This window comes from Rissa tridactyla, chromosome 1, assembly GCF_028500815.1.
Source record: "Rissa tridactyla isolate bRisTri1 chromosome 1, bRisTri1.patW.cur.20221130, whole genome shotgun sequence".
In the NCBI taxonomy this organism is placed as follows: Eukaryota; Metazoa; Chordata; class Aves; order Charadriiformes; family Laridae; genus Rissa; species Rissa tridactyla.
The window spans coordinates 163,208,877-163,223,797 of record NC_071466.1 but is presented as its reverse complement, the minus strand read 5'-3'; the positions used below and the strand labels follow the sequence as shown (position 1 = coordinate 163,223,797).

The following is a 14,921-nucleotide window of genomic DNA, read 5'->3' as shown; positions in this document are numbered from 1 at the left end:
AGCCTCGCGCTCTCATTGCCAACATCTCTCACCCTGTGGACACTGCCAACGTCCCTCACCCCACGGACACCACGTCCCTGGGAAGGGGCATCAGGAAGAAGGCCCTTTGCAAACACGGGGAGCCCAGATTTTGGGGAGATCCCCTGACTCCAGGTGGCAGAGGCTGCAAGATACGCACCTCGTATGCCCGAGGCTGCAGCCTTGAGGGTCACCTGGGCTTCCCTGCTGTCCACCATGGCCACCAGCACAGCCCGGAAGGGATGCCTGGGGAGGAGTCATCCAACCTTAGGAGCAGCTCAAGCTCCTTGGCCTGTGCCTTTTGCGCAGAGTAGCTGCGTACCAGAGGTCCGCTGGCTGCTGCGGAGTCCTCGATCATCTACATGAATAGCATTGAAATTAAAAGCAAGCCCTTGGGTTGTATCGTGGTTCCCTAAGCTCGGCAGCAGAAGCCAAAACTGTTTTGAGCCCGCCTGTCCACTTGAGCCTGAACACAGCAGAGGCCCAACTGCTTCAGCCGAGCAGAGATGCTCTGCACCATGTTTCCACCAGGCACACCACGGGACATCTCTAGCTCTTCATTACGGAGATCCTCAACTGAAACCAGGCCGGAAGCAAGCTGGAAGCAGCTGGCCAAAGGGTGAGGTGGGAACGCTGTGAGCACTCTGTAAGGTCTTACAGCTCCAGGACATCTTCAAAGGGCCCAGAAATACAAAAGTCCCCGTGTTGAAAGCTACATCCCCATGAATTGTGGGAGATGGATGAAAGAGGGGAGATAAATGAAGAGGGGAGAGGTTTGGAATTGCTAAATAGGTGCCCAAAATGCTCCAATGTTCTGGATGAACGGGGTTTGGACCTGGCCAAACAAGCCAGGTACGCAGCAAAACCATCTGCTTCTGCTCCAGACCCGGGCGGAGCAATGGTGCTGCACCCAACCATCAGCACGGAGGCTGACAAAGCAGAATGACCGGCTGGATGGCTTATGTCCCACTCGCCTCCAGGTCACACCTATGCAGAGAGCCAGGTTAGCAGCAAGGGGGCAAAGGGCAGAGCAGTGGGACGGGGAACGTGCTTGACCCCTCCACTTGCACCATTTCATTCTGCCCGAATCCAAATCCATTTTCTTGGCACAATCTACAAATCAGCTCTGCAGCTCAAGAGCTCAGTGCAGGAGCAAGAGGGAAATATTTGGGGGAGATAGATAAAAAGAAACCATTTAAAGCCCACCTTTGGTCGCCCCTTAGGAGTAGCAACCTAAAAAGTGAGTAGCCATCCCTCATCCTTAGTGGGACACCTTCCAAGGGGCAGGCTGGAGGTAGGGGATGGGCACTCCCCCATCGCATCCAGCCATAGCATCACAGACTAGTTTGGGTTGGAAGTTAAAGGTCGTCTAGCCCAACCACCATTGCAATAAGCAGGAACATCCTCAACTAGATCAGCTTGCTCAGAGCCCCAGCCTGACCTTGACAGTTTCCAGGGATGGGGGCAGCTCTGTTGTGGGAAGATGAGCTGCAGTTCCAGCATGGCTGGACCCTCAGCCCTCCAGTTTGTTCTTGGTCCCTTCCCACCATCTGCCAGGTTAGGGCAGGCAACAAAACATCCTCCAAAGCACCTCTTGGTCTGCACAGGTTTTTCACCCAGATTTGCCCACAGAACCCCTCCAGCAAAGCCTCCAGCCTTGGGTTCTACTTAACCTGCAGGGACCGGAGTTGGGGAGGGGCGGTGGAAGGTCTCTGGGAGTTGATTAAGCATGTTTAACCCTTGGATATGCCCTCCTTAATTATTTCATGGCAGCTGAGTAACCAGCCTCCCCACGCTGAATGGCTTGGCTGTGTTACACCTGCGCAGCTGGCGGCGTGATTTGGCTCTGTAGGTAGGTGTTTGCTTGAACTGTTTAATTAACGTTTGCAGTACCTTGATAGAACCGTAATGTGCAGCACATACATGGCATGTTCAGGTCAGCATCCCCACGGTGGAAATTTGGACGGCTTTCACGTGGTGTTGGGGTCCCCTTCAGGGAAGGAGCCATCCCTGGGCACACCGGTCTCCCCATGGTGCTCTGTTTGTCACACACATCCTTCTCTGTAAGCCCCAGGAGACCCTGAGGGCAAACTCCAGGTGCCCTGTATGTGGGAAGTTCCAGCCCACCCATCTCTGGGTACCATCATCTTCATGGTCTTGGGTTTGCATTCCACTTTTGTACCGCAGGCAGTGGTGGATTAAGGCCCATGTTCCTTATAATAACGCAAAATTATCTACTTATTCCAAGTATATTCAGCCTCTGGATGTGGTGGGGGTGGATCTTATTATCCAGCAGTTTGGTTATTTTCCACAGATAACCTCGGGGATGTATCTAACACCATCTCAACCACACAGCAGCTTCCTCGGTTTCCTCACTTTTCTCGTGTCCTGCCTTCTCGCCCCAGAGCGGGGCTGTAGGTAGCAGCACGTGGCCATCAGCAGAGCTGGCCAGGCTCTTAGCTTTACCAGCCACCCGGATGCCGGATGCCATGCCAGTTATCTGAAGATGGGGTTCATCCCATGTTACCTCAGCTGAGGCTCTCAGGCTGACCCAGCGGCAACGTGACACCCCGACATTTTGAGCGAGTGGCCAGGAGTTGTTCCCTCCTCCAAAGGGACCAGTCCTTGGCTGCTGGAGGGTGGGCTGGATGAAGCCCTCGGCTCTCCCAGCCACTGGGTGGACATGGGTCCACTCCAGATCGTTGGGGGTGGTCCTCCTTCCCTCTCCTTGGCCAGGAGGTGTGGGAGGTGGCTGAGCACCAGAGCTGCGTCAGGGGATGTTTCAGCCAGAGCCGTGCGTCACATAGGTTATCCCGCAAACGAGCTCATGCAGTTCCCAATCCAGGGAAGTCCGAGGGGCATTCTTCAGCTGGGTCCTATCCGATTTCCCAGCGTGGATGGAGGGAGAGTGAATAATTTATCTCCTGTCCTCCAGCTCCCTCCCCGTTCAGGTTTCACCTCAGCTCTGCTTCGCCCCTACCCTGAAGAGATGCTCCAGTGCCCGCTCCCATGTGTGCGAGTTTCCGACGTGGGCTGAGACGGCCAACACCTCCCAGAGACCCGGCTGGTCCTGGCGGTGCTTATCCATGTGCCGGAATGGAGCAAGAGAAATAACGGCGTGAACAACAGCAGCTCCAGACGGGTTCCACAGCAAGCCTTATTTTCAGTTCCTCTCTCACGGCGTAACTCTAGCATCTACATTGGGTTTTATTGTTTATTATGAATTCAACAGCAGCAGACAGAGGCCCTGATTGAGTTTGGGGCTGCGCTGTACCAAGCGCTGTGGGAATACACAGCAGGACGCAGCCCCCGAAGAAGACACAGTTGGCTCAAGAACGTGTCCCTGCACGAAAAGTGAGAAGTTACTTGATGTCTTTTTCTATTTTGAGATATATGCAAAAGTAATGGGCGCCGCTGTTGGCAGTGAAACCTACTTTATCTTATGAATTTTTTTTGGTTTTTCTTGTTATTGCATTTTTGGTGAGGCCACACCTGGAGTAGTGTGTCCAGTTCTGGGCTCCCCACTCCAAGAAAGACAAGGAACTACTGGAGAGAGTCCAGCGGAGGGCTACAAAGATGATCAGGGGACTAGAACATCTCTCTCAAGAGGAAAGGCTGAGAGACCTGCATCTGTTTATCCTGGAGAACAGAAGGCTGAGAGGGGATGTCATCAGTGCTTACAAATATCTAAAGGGCGGGTGTCTAGAGGATGGGGACAGACCCTTTTCAGTGGTGCCCAGGGACAGGAAAAGGGGCAACGGGCGCAAACCGGAACACAGAAAATTCCATCTGAACATGAGGAAAAACTTCTTTATTTTGAGGGTGGGAGAGCACTGGAACAGGCTGCCCAGGGAGGGTTTGGAGTCTCTGTCTCTGGAGACATTCAAAACCCGCCTGGATGCGTTCCTGTGCAACCTGCTCTAGGTGACCCTGCTCTGGCAGGGGGGTTGGACTAGATGATCTCCAGAGGTCCCTTCCAACCCCCACCTCACCACAACCTCCTTTCAGGGAGCTGTAGAGAGGTCTCCCCTCAGCCTCCTTTCCTCCAGGCTGAACCACCCCAGCTCCCGCGGCCGCTCCTCACGGGACTTGTTCTCCAGACCCCTCACTAACCCCTCCAGGGGGATGCTCCGCCCAGGCCGGTGCTCGCTCCCAGCCCGGCCCCAGCCCGTTATTTCCGCGGAAAGGGAAGGAAAAGCCTGTTCACGGAGAAGGACTGCGGTGGGACACACGCTTTATGATATGACGTCACACACATCTGAGCAATGGCACGGCGACGTCACGGCTTTGCACAACGGGATCTGTCGCGGGGGGGGGGGGGGGAGGGGGGGTCGCGCCGCCCCTACACCTTTCTGGTCCCGCTCCCCACCCGTAGCGCCACCGGCCTCTCGCGAGACGCCGGCGCGCGGCACGCACCCACGCAACGCGTCACAGCGGCGGGGGCGGGGCGACTATAAAAGCCGCCCGCGCGGCGCTTTCCGGCCCTTCCGGCCCGGCGTGGGGACGACATGGTGGGTGCTGCCGGCGGTGCCGCCGCACGGGCCTGGCCGCGCCATCCCCCGGGGATCGCCGCCATCCCGCCCCCGGCCGATGCCCGGCCCCTCTCCTGCCGCCCCCAGCCCTTGCGGGGGTCCGACGCGGGGCTTATTTCGGGGCTCGGGCGAGGCGTTGCCTTGGGGAGGGCGGCCGGGCCTGCTGGGTGGCCGGGGTCTGGGCGTCCCGGAGGGCGCTTTGTCCGCGGCGGGGTTTGCCGTCCCTTTTGTCTAGATGGAGAGGCGGCTTTGCTACAGCAGCGTCTGCTGGGCCAGGCGGCCGGGGGAGGGCGCGTGTGGGGGCCGGGAGCGCGGTGGGGGTGAGGCCTGGCGGCTCTCTGCGCTCCCCCAGCGCGGTGGGGCCGTGGCGGGGGGAGCGAGCGGGCGGAGGAGTCCGTCTGACGACGCACTTCGCCCCCTTCCCTCTGCAGGGTCGCGTTTCGTCTTTGATAAGGCCACGCGTGCGCGAGGCCGGGCAGAGATGTCAAATTTTAGTTTTGCTGGGCCCTGCCACAGGTTTGCAATCTTTGCAAAAAGTCATTTCGGGGCCTGGTAAACTTTGTCTGCTGCAGGCAGCTTGTGTCGAGTAATTTTTTTTAAAGTAAGACCTGTTTCTTAGCTATGGATTGTTAGCTCCGTGTTTATCTTTACAGTATTTTTCTTAAATTTGAGGGTGAGGTTAGGTGGGTAATTCTTCTTTGGGCTGAGGGTTTGGATAGAACCCAGCCTTACATGGCTCTCGGGTTGCAGAGGGAGGCTGCAGGGCTGGTAGTTAAAGAGAACGGCTTAGGAAAAAAAAAAAACCCGCATTTCCACCCAAAGTGACTGACTCAAAGGTGGATGTTGAAATACTGTTTTACTGCAGCTTTTCCAACTGAAATTCTTATATACTTATATTTTTAGCGTTACTGATTTGTTGAAACATTGCCAAGTTATCTGCATCTATTTTCTAGGCTTCTGGGGTGCATTGAAATTCTGGTGGCGTGCTGTGGCCAAACTACAGCTTATGTGGTTCCCTAACTGGAGTGGGATTTGGTGATGTCTTAAAATAAGCTTGAAAGGGAGAGGCCGTCAAGGAAATATAGGAAGGACGTGGTTGGGGCATGAGGATTACTTTCTTGTAACAATATAATGGAATTCAGAAGCCAAATGGCTAAGACTGAGAAGAATTTCTAGAATGCAAAGTGGCCTGTACATACAGAATATTCATGCTTCAAGGCAAGAAGAGAGTTGGCCTTGGCCCTTGAGTGGGTAGAAATGGATCTCTACAGCAAACACTAAGTGTTTTATTTTCTTTCTCTCTAGTCTCACCGCAAGTTCTCAGCTCCGAGGCACGGGTCTCTGGGCTTCCTGCCCCGCAAACGCAGTAGCAGGCACAGGGGCAAGGTGAAGAGCTTTCCCAAAGATGACCCCAGCAAGCCTGTCCATCTCACTGCCTTCTTGGGGTACAAAGCTGGCATGACCCACATTGTCCGTGAAGTCGACAGGCCTGGATCCAGTATGTATTAACTTTCCTCTGAATAGAGGAGGTAGTTCTCTTTTCCTTATGAATGGCAAAAGATGACCTGTTTGTTACTAGCTCTGGACTTTAGTCCTAGCTTGACTTCACCACTTCCAAAGTCATGGAGTGGATGGGGTATAAAGCACCCAAACCCTTCCACATGTCCCAGCATCAAGACTGCACATCTAGTGGTGTCTGTCTTGCTGATGGTCCTGTTTCTGAGATGTGCAGTGACCTGATGGTTTGCTTCGGCTGTACTGTAATAGGTTACTTAGGATAACTTCTTCCTGATAGGCGGACATAAGGAAACTGCCTTTGGCGTTTTTTTCTTGATTGTTAAGTCCTGAATGTGGTTCTGTTATTCGCTACCATCCATTGTGCCTGTCGGCCTTTGTCTGTGCGTCCTACTGAGCCAGCCTCAAATCTTTCAAGGCATTAATTTATAAGAGTTGGTTACTTCACCATGCATCATCTTTGCCTTTGTGAAAAGAACTTGAGTCATGTAACCTTTCACATGAAGGATTTGTGAGTGAGAAAGAACAGACAATATTTAATAGCTCATGCTGGTGCTAATTGTTATGCTGTATTTCTATCTTCATCCAGAGGTGAACAAGAAGGAGGTGGTCGAGGCGGTCACTATAGTGGAGACTCCTCCCATGGTCATTGTGGGCATCGTGGGGTACGTGCAGACTCCTCGCGGTCTCCGCAGCTTCAAGACCATCTTTGCTGAGCACATCAGCGATGAGTGTAAGCGTCGCTTCTACAAGAACTGGTAAGACAGGAGGGCTTTTGCTTGTTGCCTTAATCTCGTGCCATGGATAATTTTTTCCTGCTGGGTTACAGATTATGCTGATACAGCTTTCTGAAGAGGCTTTTCAGCAATTTCACTGCTTTTTCAGCAGTGTTTAGCCTTGATGAACCAGCCTAATAATGGGATAGGCTGTAGGGATGGCTCTGGGAGGGTGACAGCATAATGTTACTTGGCACACTTCTTGGCACAGGGGAGGCACTGTTAGGCTTTGCCTGGGATCTCCTTAGCGGGCTACATGTGATGATACTTCGACGGGCGGACATAAGGAAATCGCCTCTGGCGCTTGTTGTTGAGTGTCGAGTCCTGACTGTAGCCCAGTTTTCTCAGGAAAGGGGAAGACAAGTGTTCCTTCTGATTACTGTTCCAGGCACTGTTGTTGTGATTCAGAGTATGTGCATTTGCCCAAGTGTGGCTCCAGCGTGTCTAGAGCTTACAGCCTGTTTATGAACTTTGCAGGCTGAGAAGACGTCAGAGTAGAGCAATAACGATCTCAAGGGTGTTATAGTAATGACCTTACTGTTGGGCATAGCTTGGGCTTGCAAGGGGGGAAATTACGGTATTCTGAAGCAGATAGCAGTTGACAGTTGCTTTAAAGATCTGTTTTTTTCTGTTATTGTTCGACATCTCTCTACAGTCTTTTGTCTTCTGTAACATGAATATTAATGTGCTTTGGAATTCATGGCAGCTCCGCTCAGCTCTGGCAACTTTGCCTTTGTCTGATGAGCTCCAGGCTCCGCTTGCCAGTGGAAAAGAGTCCTTAGAAGCTGGCAATGAGCCGAAACCAGCTGAGGTGGCAGCTCCTTCCGCTCATCCCCACTTCGCAGGGGATTGATGAAGGGCTTAGCCAAACCTTGTCTCTGCTCTGCTCCTGAAGGCACAAGTCCAAGAAGAAGGCCTTCACCAAATATTGCAAGAAATGGCAAGACGAGGAAGGCAAAAAGCAGTTGGAGAAAGATTTCAATAGCATGAAGAAATACTGCCAGGTTATTAGAGTCATGGCTCACACTCAGGTAAGTGTCTGCAGGACTGAGGTGTGCAGTAGAAACAACTAGAAGAGCAAACAAAGCTTGATCCATCTCTTCAGGGAGATTTCTGCCCTCCCCTGCGCCCTCATGCTATCAGTTAAGCATGATGCAAATACTAGTACTTTTCATTCTGTACAAAACCTGTGCTCACAAGATGCTTCAGGAGCCAAGGTGGCAACCGCTGGCCATCTTCTGAAGCAGTGTTCAAAAGACTGCACCATAATGGGAACTTCTTGGACTCAGTCCTGTAGACTGAGCACCATGTAGACCTGGGCTCTCTTAATTAGCAGGCCGAACATCTAACTCTGGGGTTTATGTGTTCAGCGTCATTTCAGGCTGTGTTCTATAGGGACGCAAACACTCAGAGGCTTTTGGTGGCTTCTGTGGCTCAGCTGGAGGAGGTGTACCGCTGAGTGGTGCAGTGGTGTCTCCCGTAACCATCAATGCCCTGCTAGACTCTTTTGGGAGATGCAGTTAAATCTTTGTAAGTGCAATAAGGTGTCTAGTTATGACATTACTTACTTTACTAGAATTAATTTCCCATACTAGACAGCAAAGGTAGTGCTGCAGTAGCTGTTCATACTTGTATCAGCCCCTCTGAGCTAAATGCGGTAGAAGTAACTGTAAATGTGGCCTTACCCAAAGTGTCCTTCAGTGTGGCAGGCTTTGTCATAGAATGGTTTGGGTTGGAAGTGGCCTTTAAAGAATCATCTAGTCCACCCCACTGCCATGAGCAGGAACATCTCCCACTAGACCATGTTGCTCAAAGGCCCTTCCAGCCTGGCCTTAAACACTTCCAGGGATGGGGATCCACAGCTTCTCTGGGCAATCTGTGCCAGCATCTCACCACCTTCATCAGAGAAGAAATTCTTATGTCTAATCTGCATCTACCCTCTTTCAGTTTAAAACTGTTGCCCCTTGTTACTTCCTGTCCTTCCTGGATGGAGTTTGGCTAGAGGCTTTGGGGTTAGAAACACTTGTTAATTGTGTGTTCCTGTGGGTGGCATATAACTTCCAGATATTGTGACTTGTCACTTAAACCACAAAACAGCCTTTCCCCTTATTGTAGGGCCTTTTACTTCAGTATGTTGATGTTGTATCTCTTGGAAAAGGATACGGTTAGTTAGAAAAACAGATTAGGCCAGGACTGGAACAATATTGGGCTAGCTAATAATGTCCATCTTGGAAGAGCAGGAGCTAAATTTCATCCTTTGTTTCCTAGATGCGTTTGCTTCCCCTGAGACAGAAGAAGTCTCACCTGATGGAGATCCAGGTGAATGGTGGCACTGTTGCTGAGAAAGTGGATTGGGCCCGGGAGAAGCTGGAACAGCAGGTGCCTGTGTCAACTGTCTTTGGCCAGGATGAGATGATAGATGTCATTGGAGTCACCAAGGGCAAGGGATATAAAGGTAAATGCATGGAAGTTCTCCTTTTTGTGATTAGGATACAGATTTTAATAAAATCCTAGCCTTGAGCTTTCACAAGTGTGTGGGGTAAGAGTTGAGGAGGTAGATCCATACTGCTGTCACTGTTCAATGACGAGACCATGGAATAAGCGCTGGGCGCAGCGCCTGACATCCATGAGGAGTCATTCCATGCTGCCTTCCTTCTGAGAACACAACCTGGGGACAGCTGGGAAGGGAGTGTGGGTGGTTGGGTAGCATGGTGATGTGGTTTTCCACGTCATTTCTTGGATTTCCACCTGGGAATGTGGTTAATTCTTGGGATGGTGGGCCTGGGCTTCCCTTTGGTTGCATGGGGACAGCAGCTTGTAAGGTGGCTTAAACTCTAGTTGAACAGTTTGGTGACACCTCAGCTTGACAGTAGTTAGCAACACTGTTTGTTTCTTGTTTCAGGTGTTACCAGCCGCTGGCACACCAAAAAGCTGCCCCGCAAGACTCACAGGGGTCTGCGCAAAGTGGCCTGTATTGGTGCATGGCATCCTGCTCGTGTGGCTTTCTCTGTGGCCCGGGCTGGTCAGAAGGGGTATCACCATCGGACTGAGATCAATAAGAAGGTTTGTGTCTCTTGTGGGAGGAAATGGGAGCTGGCCACGGTCACTCGCTGTGTGACAGTGAATAGAGTGGAGAGTTTTGCTTTGGATGTTTTGCTCTGTTTGAATGTTATCTTGGGGGTGGTAACCATAGCCCATTATGTTGGATAACTGTAAAATTTTTGTATGGTCACATGTTTTCAGAGTGCATCAGACACTTTTCTCCGACCTTATGTTGAATTGTTTGTGTTTTGGCTGATGACGGGCCCTTTCTCCTGCCTTTCCCTAAGTAGAAATTCTTGACGTTTTTAGATCTACAAGATCGGCCAGGGTTACCAAATCAAGGATGGAAAGCTGATCAAAAACAATGCCTCAACTGATTACGACTTGTCTGACAAGAGCATTAACCCTCTGGTGAGTTGTTGCAGCTCTGTGGAGAGAATCTGCTTGTGAGCTGCAATCTTAAGAGGCAAATGCGCTTTGTACGAGTTGCAAAATTACTGAATGACGAGCTCTTGGGATAAAACCCGGCTGCTGTGGGAGGTGGTGTTGCTTAGTCATTCTCAGTATTGACTTGTGCAGCTTGCTAATTGCATTTGATATGTGGCAATAGTATAGAGAGATGTTACCAACCTAGAAATGATAGTTGTAAATAAGGAATAACTTATCAGGGAGAGCAGCTTTTCCTATTTTGTCAGCCTTTTCTTGTTGCTGCTGTTCTTAGCAAAAGTCTTTCAGCAGCAAGTAAATCGCTGTGTCGAGAAACTTGATCAGCAAAAGGTAATACTGGAAATGAGATTTTGATGAATGTGGGAGTGGTGGAGACCCAGAAGTGCTGCGAGAACACCAAGCTGTAGGCAGGTGTGATTGCTGGTCCTGCTTTATACAGAGCACTAACTGTTCTCTCCTTGCTCAGGGAGGCTTTGTCCACTATGGTGAGGTGACCAATGACTTCATCATGCTGAAAGGCTGTGTTGTTGGGACCAAGAAGAGGGTCCTAACCCTGCGCAAGGTGAGTAGTACAGCCTGCTGTCAAATGGGCTGGAACAGCTTAATTTAGCTGCACCGCCTCTGGTACAGGTGGTGTCTGGGGATTCCTGTAGCCAGCTAGAAAGAAAAGCCTAGAAGACTGTTCTTGGACACATGGACGCAAACCCACCTTCTGTTAATGACCTTGGGAGTGGAATTACAGAATCGTCTAGGTTGTAAGGGACCTTTAAGATCGTTGAGTCCAACCCTCAACCTAACGCTGCCAGAACCACCACTAAACCATGTCCCTCAGCACTACATCTTCCCGTCTTTTTAAATACCTCCAGGGATGGTGATTGAACCACTTCCCTGGGCAGCCTCTTCCAATGCTTAATAATCCTTTTGGTGAAGAAATTTTTCCTCATACCCATCCTAAATGTCCCCTGGTGTAACTTGAGGCCGTTTCCTCTTGTCCTGTCACCTGTTACTTGGGAGAAGAGACTGACCCCCACCTCACCACAACCTCCTTTCAGGTAGTTGTAGAGAGCGATAAGGTCTCCCCTCAGCCTCCTTCAGACTAAACAACCCCAGTTCCTTCAGCTGCTCCTTGTAAGATTTGTACTGTAGACCCCTCATCAGCTTCCTTGCCCCTCTCTGGACATGCTCCAGCACCTCAATGTCTGTCTTGTAGGGAGGGGCCCAAAACTGAACACAGTATTCAAGGTGCGGCCTCACCGGTGCTGAGTACAGGGGGATGATCCCTTCCCTAGCATGAGGTCCTTTCCCCATTTAATTCAGTGCAGGGCTGTTGGGTGTGCTTTAAGGTTGAGAGTTCTCGTGGATCCGAAGGACACTGCCGGGTGGACTTGGGCTTGCCTGCTGGTGTGACTTGACCAGTTCTTCAGCCTTGAAGGCCAAAGGTACAGGCTGGCTTGTTGGCAAGTGCTCCCTGTGCACATAGTGGCAGCTGAAGCATGAGGTCAGAGTGACTTAGGTGTTAGCCATGGGGGTGATAAGAAGTAGCCAGCCTACTGGCAGGCTGAAAGGGTGCTGCTGCATACTAACCTGCTCTCTGTCCTGTAGTCCCTGCTTGTACAGACCAAGCGCCGGGCCCTGGAGAAGATTGACTTGAAGTTCATTGACACAACCTCCAAATTTGGTCATGGCCGCTTCCAGACAGCTGAAGAGAAGAAGGCTTTCATGGTAAGGACACTTACTAAAGCTGGCAGCTTTGTGTTGCATACCTCTGTATTGTCTTTCAGCTAATGGCAGTTGGCAGCTTGACCTTTGGGCTGCCACAGAGCCAAAATTTCCATGAAACAAGTATATAGCTTCAGTCGAGAGGGTTTGTCCTGCCAACCTCATCATCACCACAGGAGGGACTGGGGTCTCGCTTCCCCTGTGACAGCGCTTGGTGCCTGAGGGGTGTTGCCATGTTTGGGCACAAGCCCTTTGGTGACGGAACAAGCGCTGATCAGGACCTGGCACCCATGGGGAGTGGTTCTGTACTCACTTCTTCTCCGAGCAGCTCTGGACAATGGCACTCTCAGCGGGCTGTGGGTGGCATTCTTAATTTGTCACTTGCTGGAGAAAGCAAGTCGGGGAGTCCTGGGTGTGAGGTCCTTGCCGAGTCAGGGAGCGGTTTGGCTGCTCGGGGGCGGCACAGGAGCTTCCCCACGAGGTGGCACCAGTGCTTCTTTGTTCCTGCTGAAGCCATTGGTGGGGTGCAGCATGGCTGCACCGCGTTCGGCTTTCCCTGAAAACTGTAGCTGTGGGGACGGGGCTTGGGATTTCCAATGGCCTGCAACATTGAGGGCTTTTTTTTTTGTTGTTGTTGTTGTTCCTTAATTTCTTTGCAGCAATTACAGCATTGTAATTGGGATGTGATGTGGTGCAGACTGCTGTTTACATAGTTTCTTTTCATGTCTTTTTTTTTTTTTTTCAGGGACCACTCAAGAAAGATCGTATTGCAAAAGAGGAGACAGCTTAATGTGTGGAACGGTCTTGTGCCCTGCATGCTCTCAGACCAAAAAATAAATATTTTAAAGAAATTAACTTTGCCTCTTGGTTTATACGTAGCTGTGTCAAGTCCAGTACTCTCACTGCAGGCCCTGTGTGTAGGATCAACCAAACAAAAAAAAGCAAGTAATGCTCAAATTCATGAGCATCCAACTCAGCAGGGCTCCAGAAGCTGCCATTGCTGGTTTTGGAGTGCAAAGATTTTGGGGCAGAGCAAGGCTCCTGTCGGGTTGTGGGAAACAGTAAAGCAGCAGGAGCCCTAAACGTCTTTGCTGTTACTGAGGTATTATTCCACGTGTTAATGCTCTGCTGGGTGGCTAGAGAGCTCCTTTGAATCGAACTGGTTTTGAAATAAATGAAACTGCTTCAGATTGTTGAAACATTACGAAATTTTATGTAGGTGGCTGTTGCCGTGGAAACCCTGCAGTTTCCCTATGATGGAGGGGATGTGACCTGCACACTGTTGGCAAATGCAGCTTGTTGCTGTTCTCGAGAGCAGCAGGAGGCAGCAGGTAAGGTGACAGGTTCCTACCTCACAGCAGCTGGGTATTCCTGAATCCAAAGGCTCTGCCTGGTGACAGGAGACTGCTCCCCCTGGGAGGGAAGGAGGGTGACTCCTGCATCCCACCCTCCCAAGGGAGGAGGGAGATCCATGAGTGCCGCTGGTGTTGGGTTACTGCATGGCTCAAAATACTCCCTCTGCTCCTGGCGAGACGGCTTGGCCGGCGTTCCCAGCCCGGTCGGTCTCCTGGTGAAGGGCAGAGGAGACGGAGCGCCTGCGTGTGGGACCGGCTCCGTGCACAGCACTGGTCCCGATGGAAGCCTTGCACTTTGGGGAGCTGAGGCCTTATACCAAGAAAGGCAGCGGCGGCCCTGGGCACTTGTCTGCCTCCAGCCGCAATAGTGAGATCACTCGCGCCTGGGGCTGTAGCCTGGCTGAAGGCTCGTGTAAATTTAGATAATTGCGCTGGCGTAGCCTTCACTGACCATAATTGGAGACACGGTGGCGATGGAGGCAATAACCCTCCAGATCTACGCGCTGACGTGACGCGCTGCTCTGAGACAGACCCAGTTTGATGCTATTTGCTCTTAACTGAAACAGAGAAAGGTGGATGTGGAGAATATTGCCTGTGGTGATGCGTAAGATCCTTCGAAGAGTTAAAAGGTGGCAAGGAGGAGGAAAAAACATTTACCTTGTTTCCCTAGAAACCAGACTCGATGACTGCACAAGCTGGCTGGCTCCCTGTCAGCCTCATTTAACACATGAACCTGCTGGCTGATTCCAGCCAAGTGTAACAAGAGAGGTCTCACCCACTAATTTTGTTTTCTTTACACCCCCCCGCCAAGTCTCAAATCAGCAGGCAGGTAGAGAAGAGCCTTAAATTAGTCTTCCTCTGATACAGGAAAGTGGAATTTCCAACCTCTGTCCATCTTGCGGCTGCGGTTTTGCGAGCAGCTCTGAAGAACGAGGTTTTCCTGCCTGTTAGAAACCCTTAGGTGGTCTTTTCACTTGGCGGTGAGGTGGCTGTTTTAAAGCATGGAGGTGCTGGCTGGGCTAGCAAGCGCATGGCTCTCGGCCAGCCCTGTCTGCTACTGCAGCTTTGATCAAACCAGTCAGGTGCATCCAAGGGAATTGGGATTATCAGGATAAACTGGGATGTGTTGGGGATGACTGTCCGTGGCAAGCTATGCAAGGCCTTGATGAAAAATCTGTAAAAACACCTCATTTTACCAAATCACACCTTGTGGTAGGAGCTCTGGTGGAGGCTGGGGAGCTGGTGAAGGTATTTGGAAATGGCAATGGCAGCTGAGGGAGCTTTTAGTCAAATTAGCACCTAATTAGAAGGAAGCAGTCCTGAAGAAATGCTGTCATTGTTGAAGATGCTCGCCACATGTCTAACAGGAGGAGCTGCTTTGGCTTGAGACCCAGAGCCAGACTTGGGTTTATTTCTTCTTGAAGTGATGATTGCTGACAAAGCACTGGATGGTGGGGGGAAAAAAAAAAACCCGCAAAAGCCTTTTTTAATCCTTTATCCATCCTGGGGACAAGAGG

General features: G+C 51.2%; 1 protein-coding gene and 1 non-coding gene across 2 annotated transcripts; both read left to right on the top strand.

Moving 5' to 3' along the window:
* The first annotated feature begins 4,432 nt into the window (after positions 1 to 4,432).
* RPL3 (ribosomal protein L3) lies at positions 4,433 to 12,904 on the top strand. Its single transcript, XM_054224228.1, has 10 exons — positions 4,433 to 4,529; positions 5,856 to 6,048; positions 6,655 to 6,823; positions 7,737 to 7,872; positions 9,110 to 9,296; positions 9,744 to 9,904; positions 10,193 to 10,294; positions 10,797 to 10,892; positions 11,933 to 12,052; positions 12,795 to 12,904. The coding sequence occupies exons 1-10, from the start codon at positions 4,527 to 4,529 to the stop codon at positions 12,837 to 12,839; spliced, it is 1,212 nt and encodes a 403-aa protein (XP_054080203.1). The 5' UTR covers positions 4,433 to 4,526; the 3' UTR covers positions 12,840 to 12,904.
* On the top strand, positions 9,415 to 9,507 carry LOC128904696 (small nucleolar RNA U83B). Its single transcript, XR_008464612.1, has one exon. It is a non-coding gene; the product is annotated as a small nucleolar RNA U83B (small nucleolar RNA).
* Positions 12,905 to 14,921: the final 2,017 nt, after the last annotated feature.

Coding starts and splice junctions, on each gene's coding strand:
- RPL3 (XM_054224228.1), top strand. Junction 6,049..6,654: donor AGTCGACAGGCCTGGATCCA/GTATGTATTAAC, acceptor ATCTTCATCCAG/AGGTGAACAAGAAGGAGGTG. Junction 10,893..11,932: donor GGGTCCTAACCCTGCGCAAG/GTGAGTAGTACA, acceptor TCTGTCCTGTAG/TCCCTGCTTGTACAGACCAA.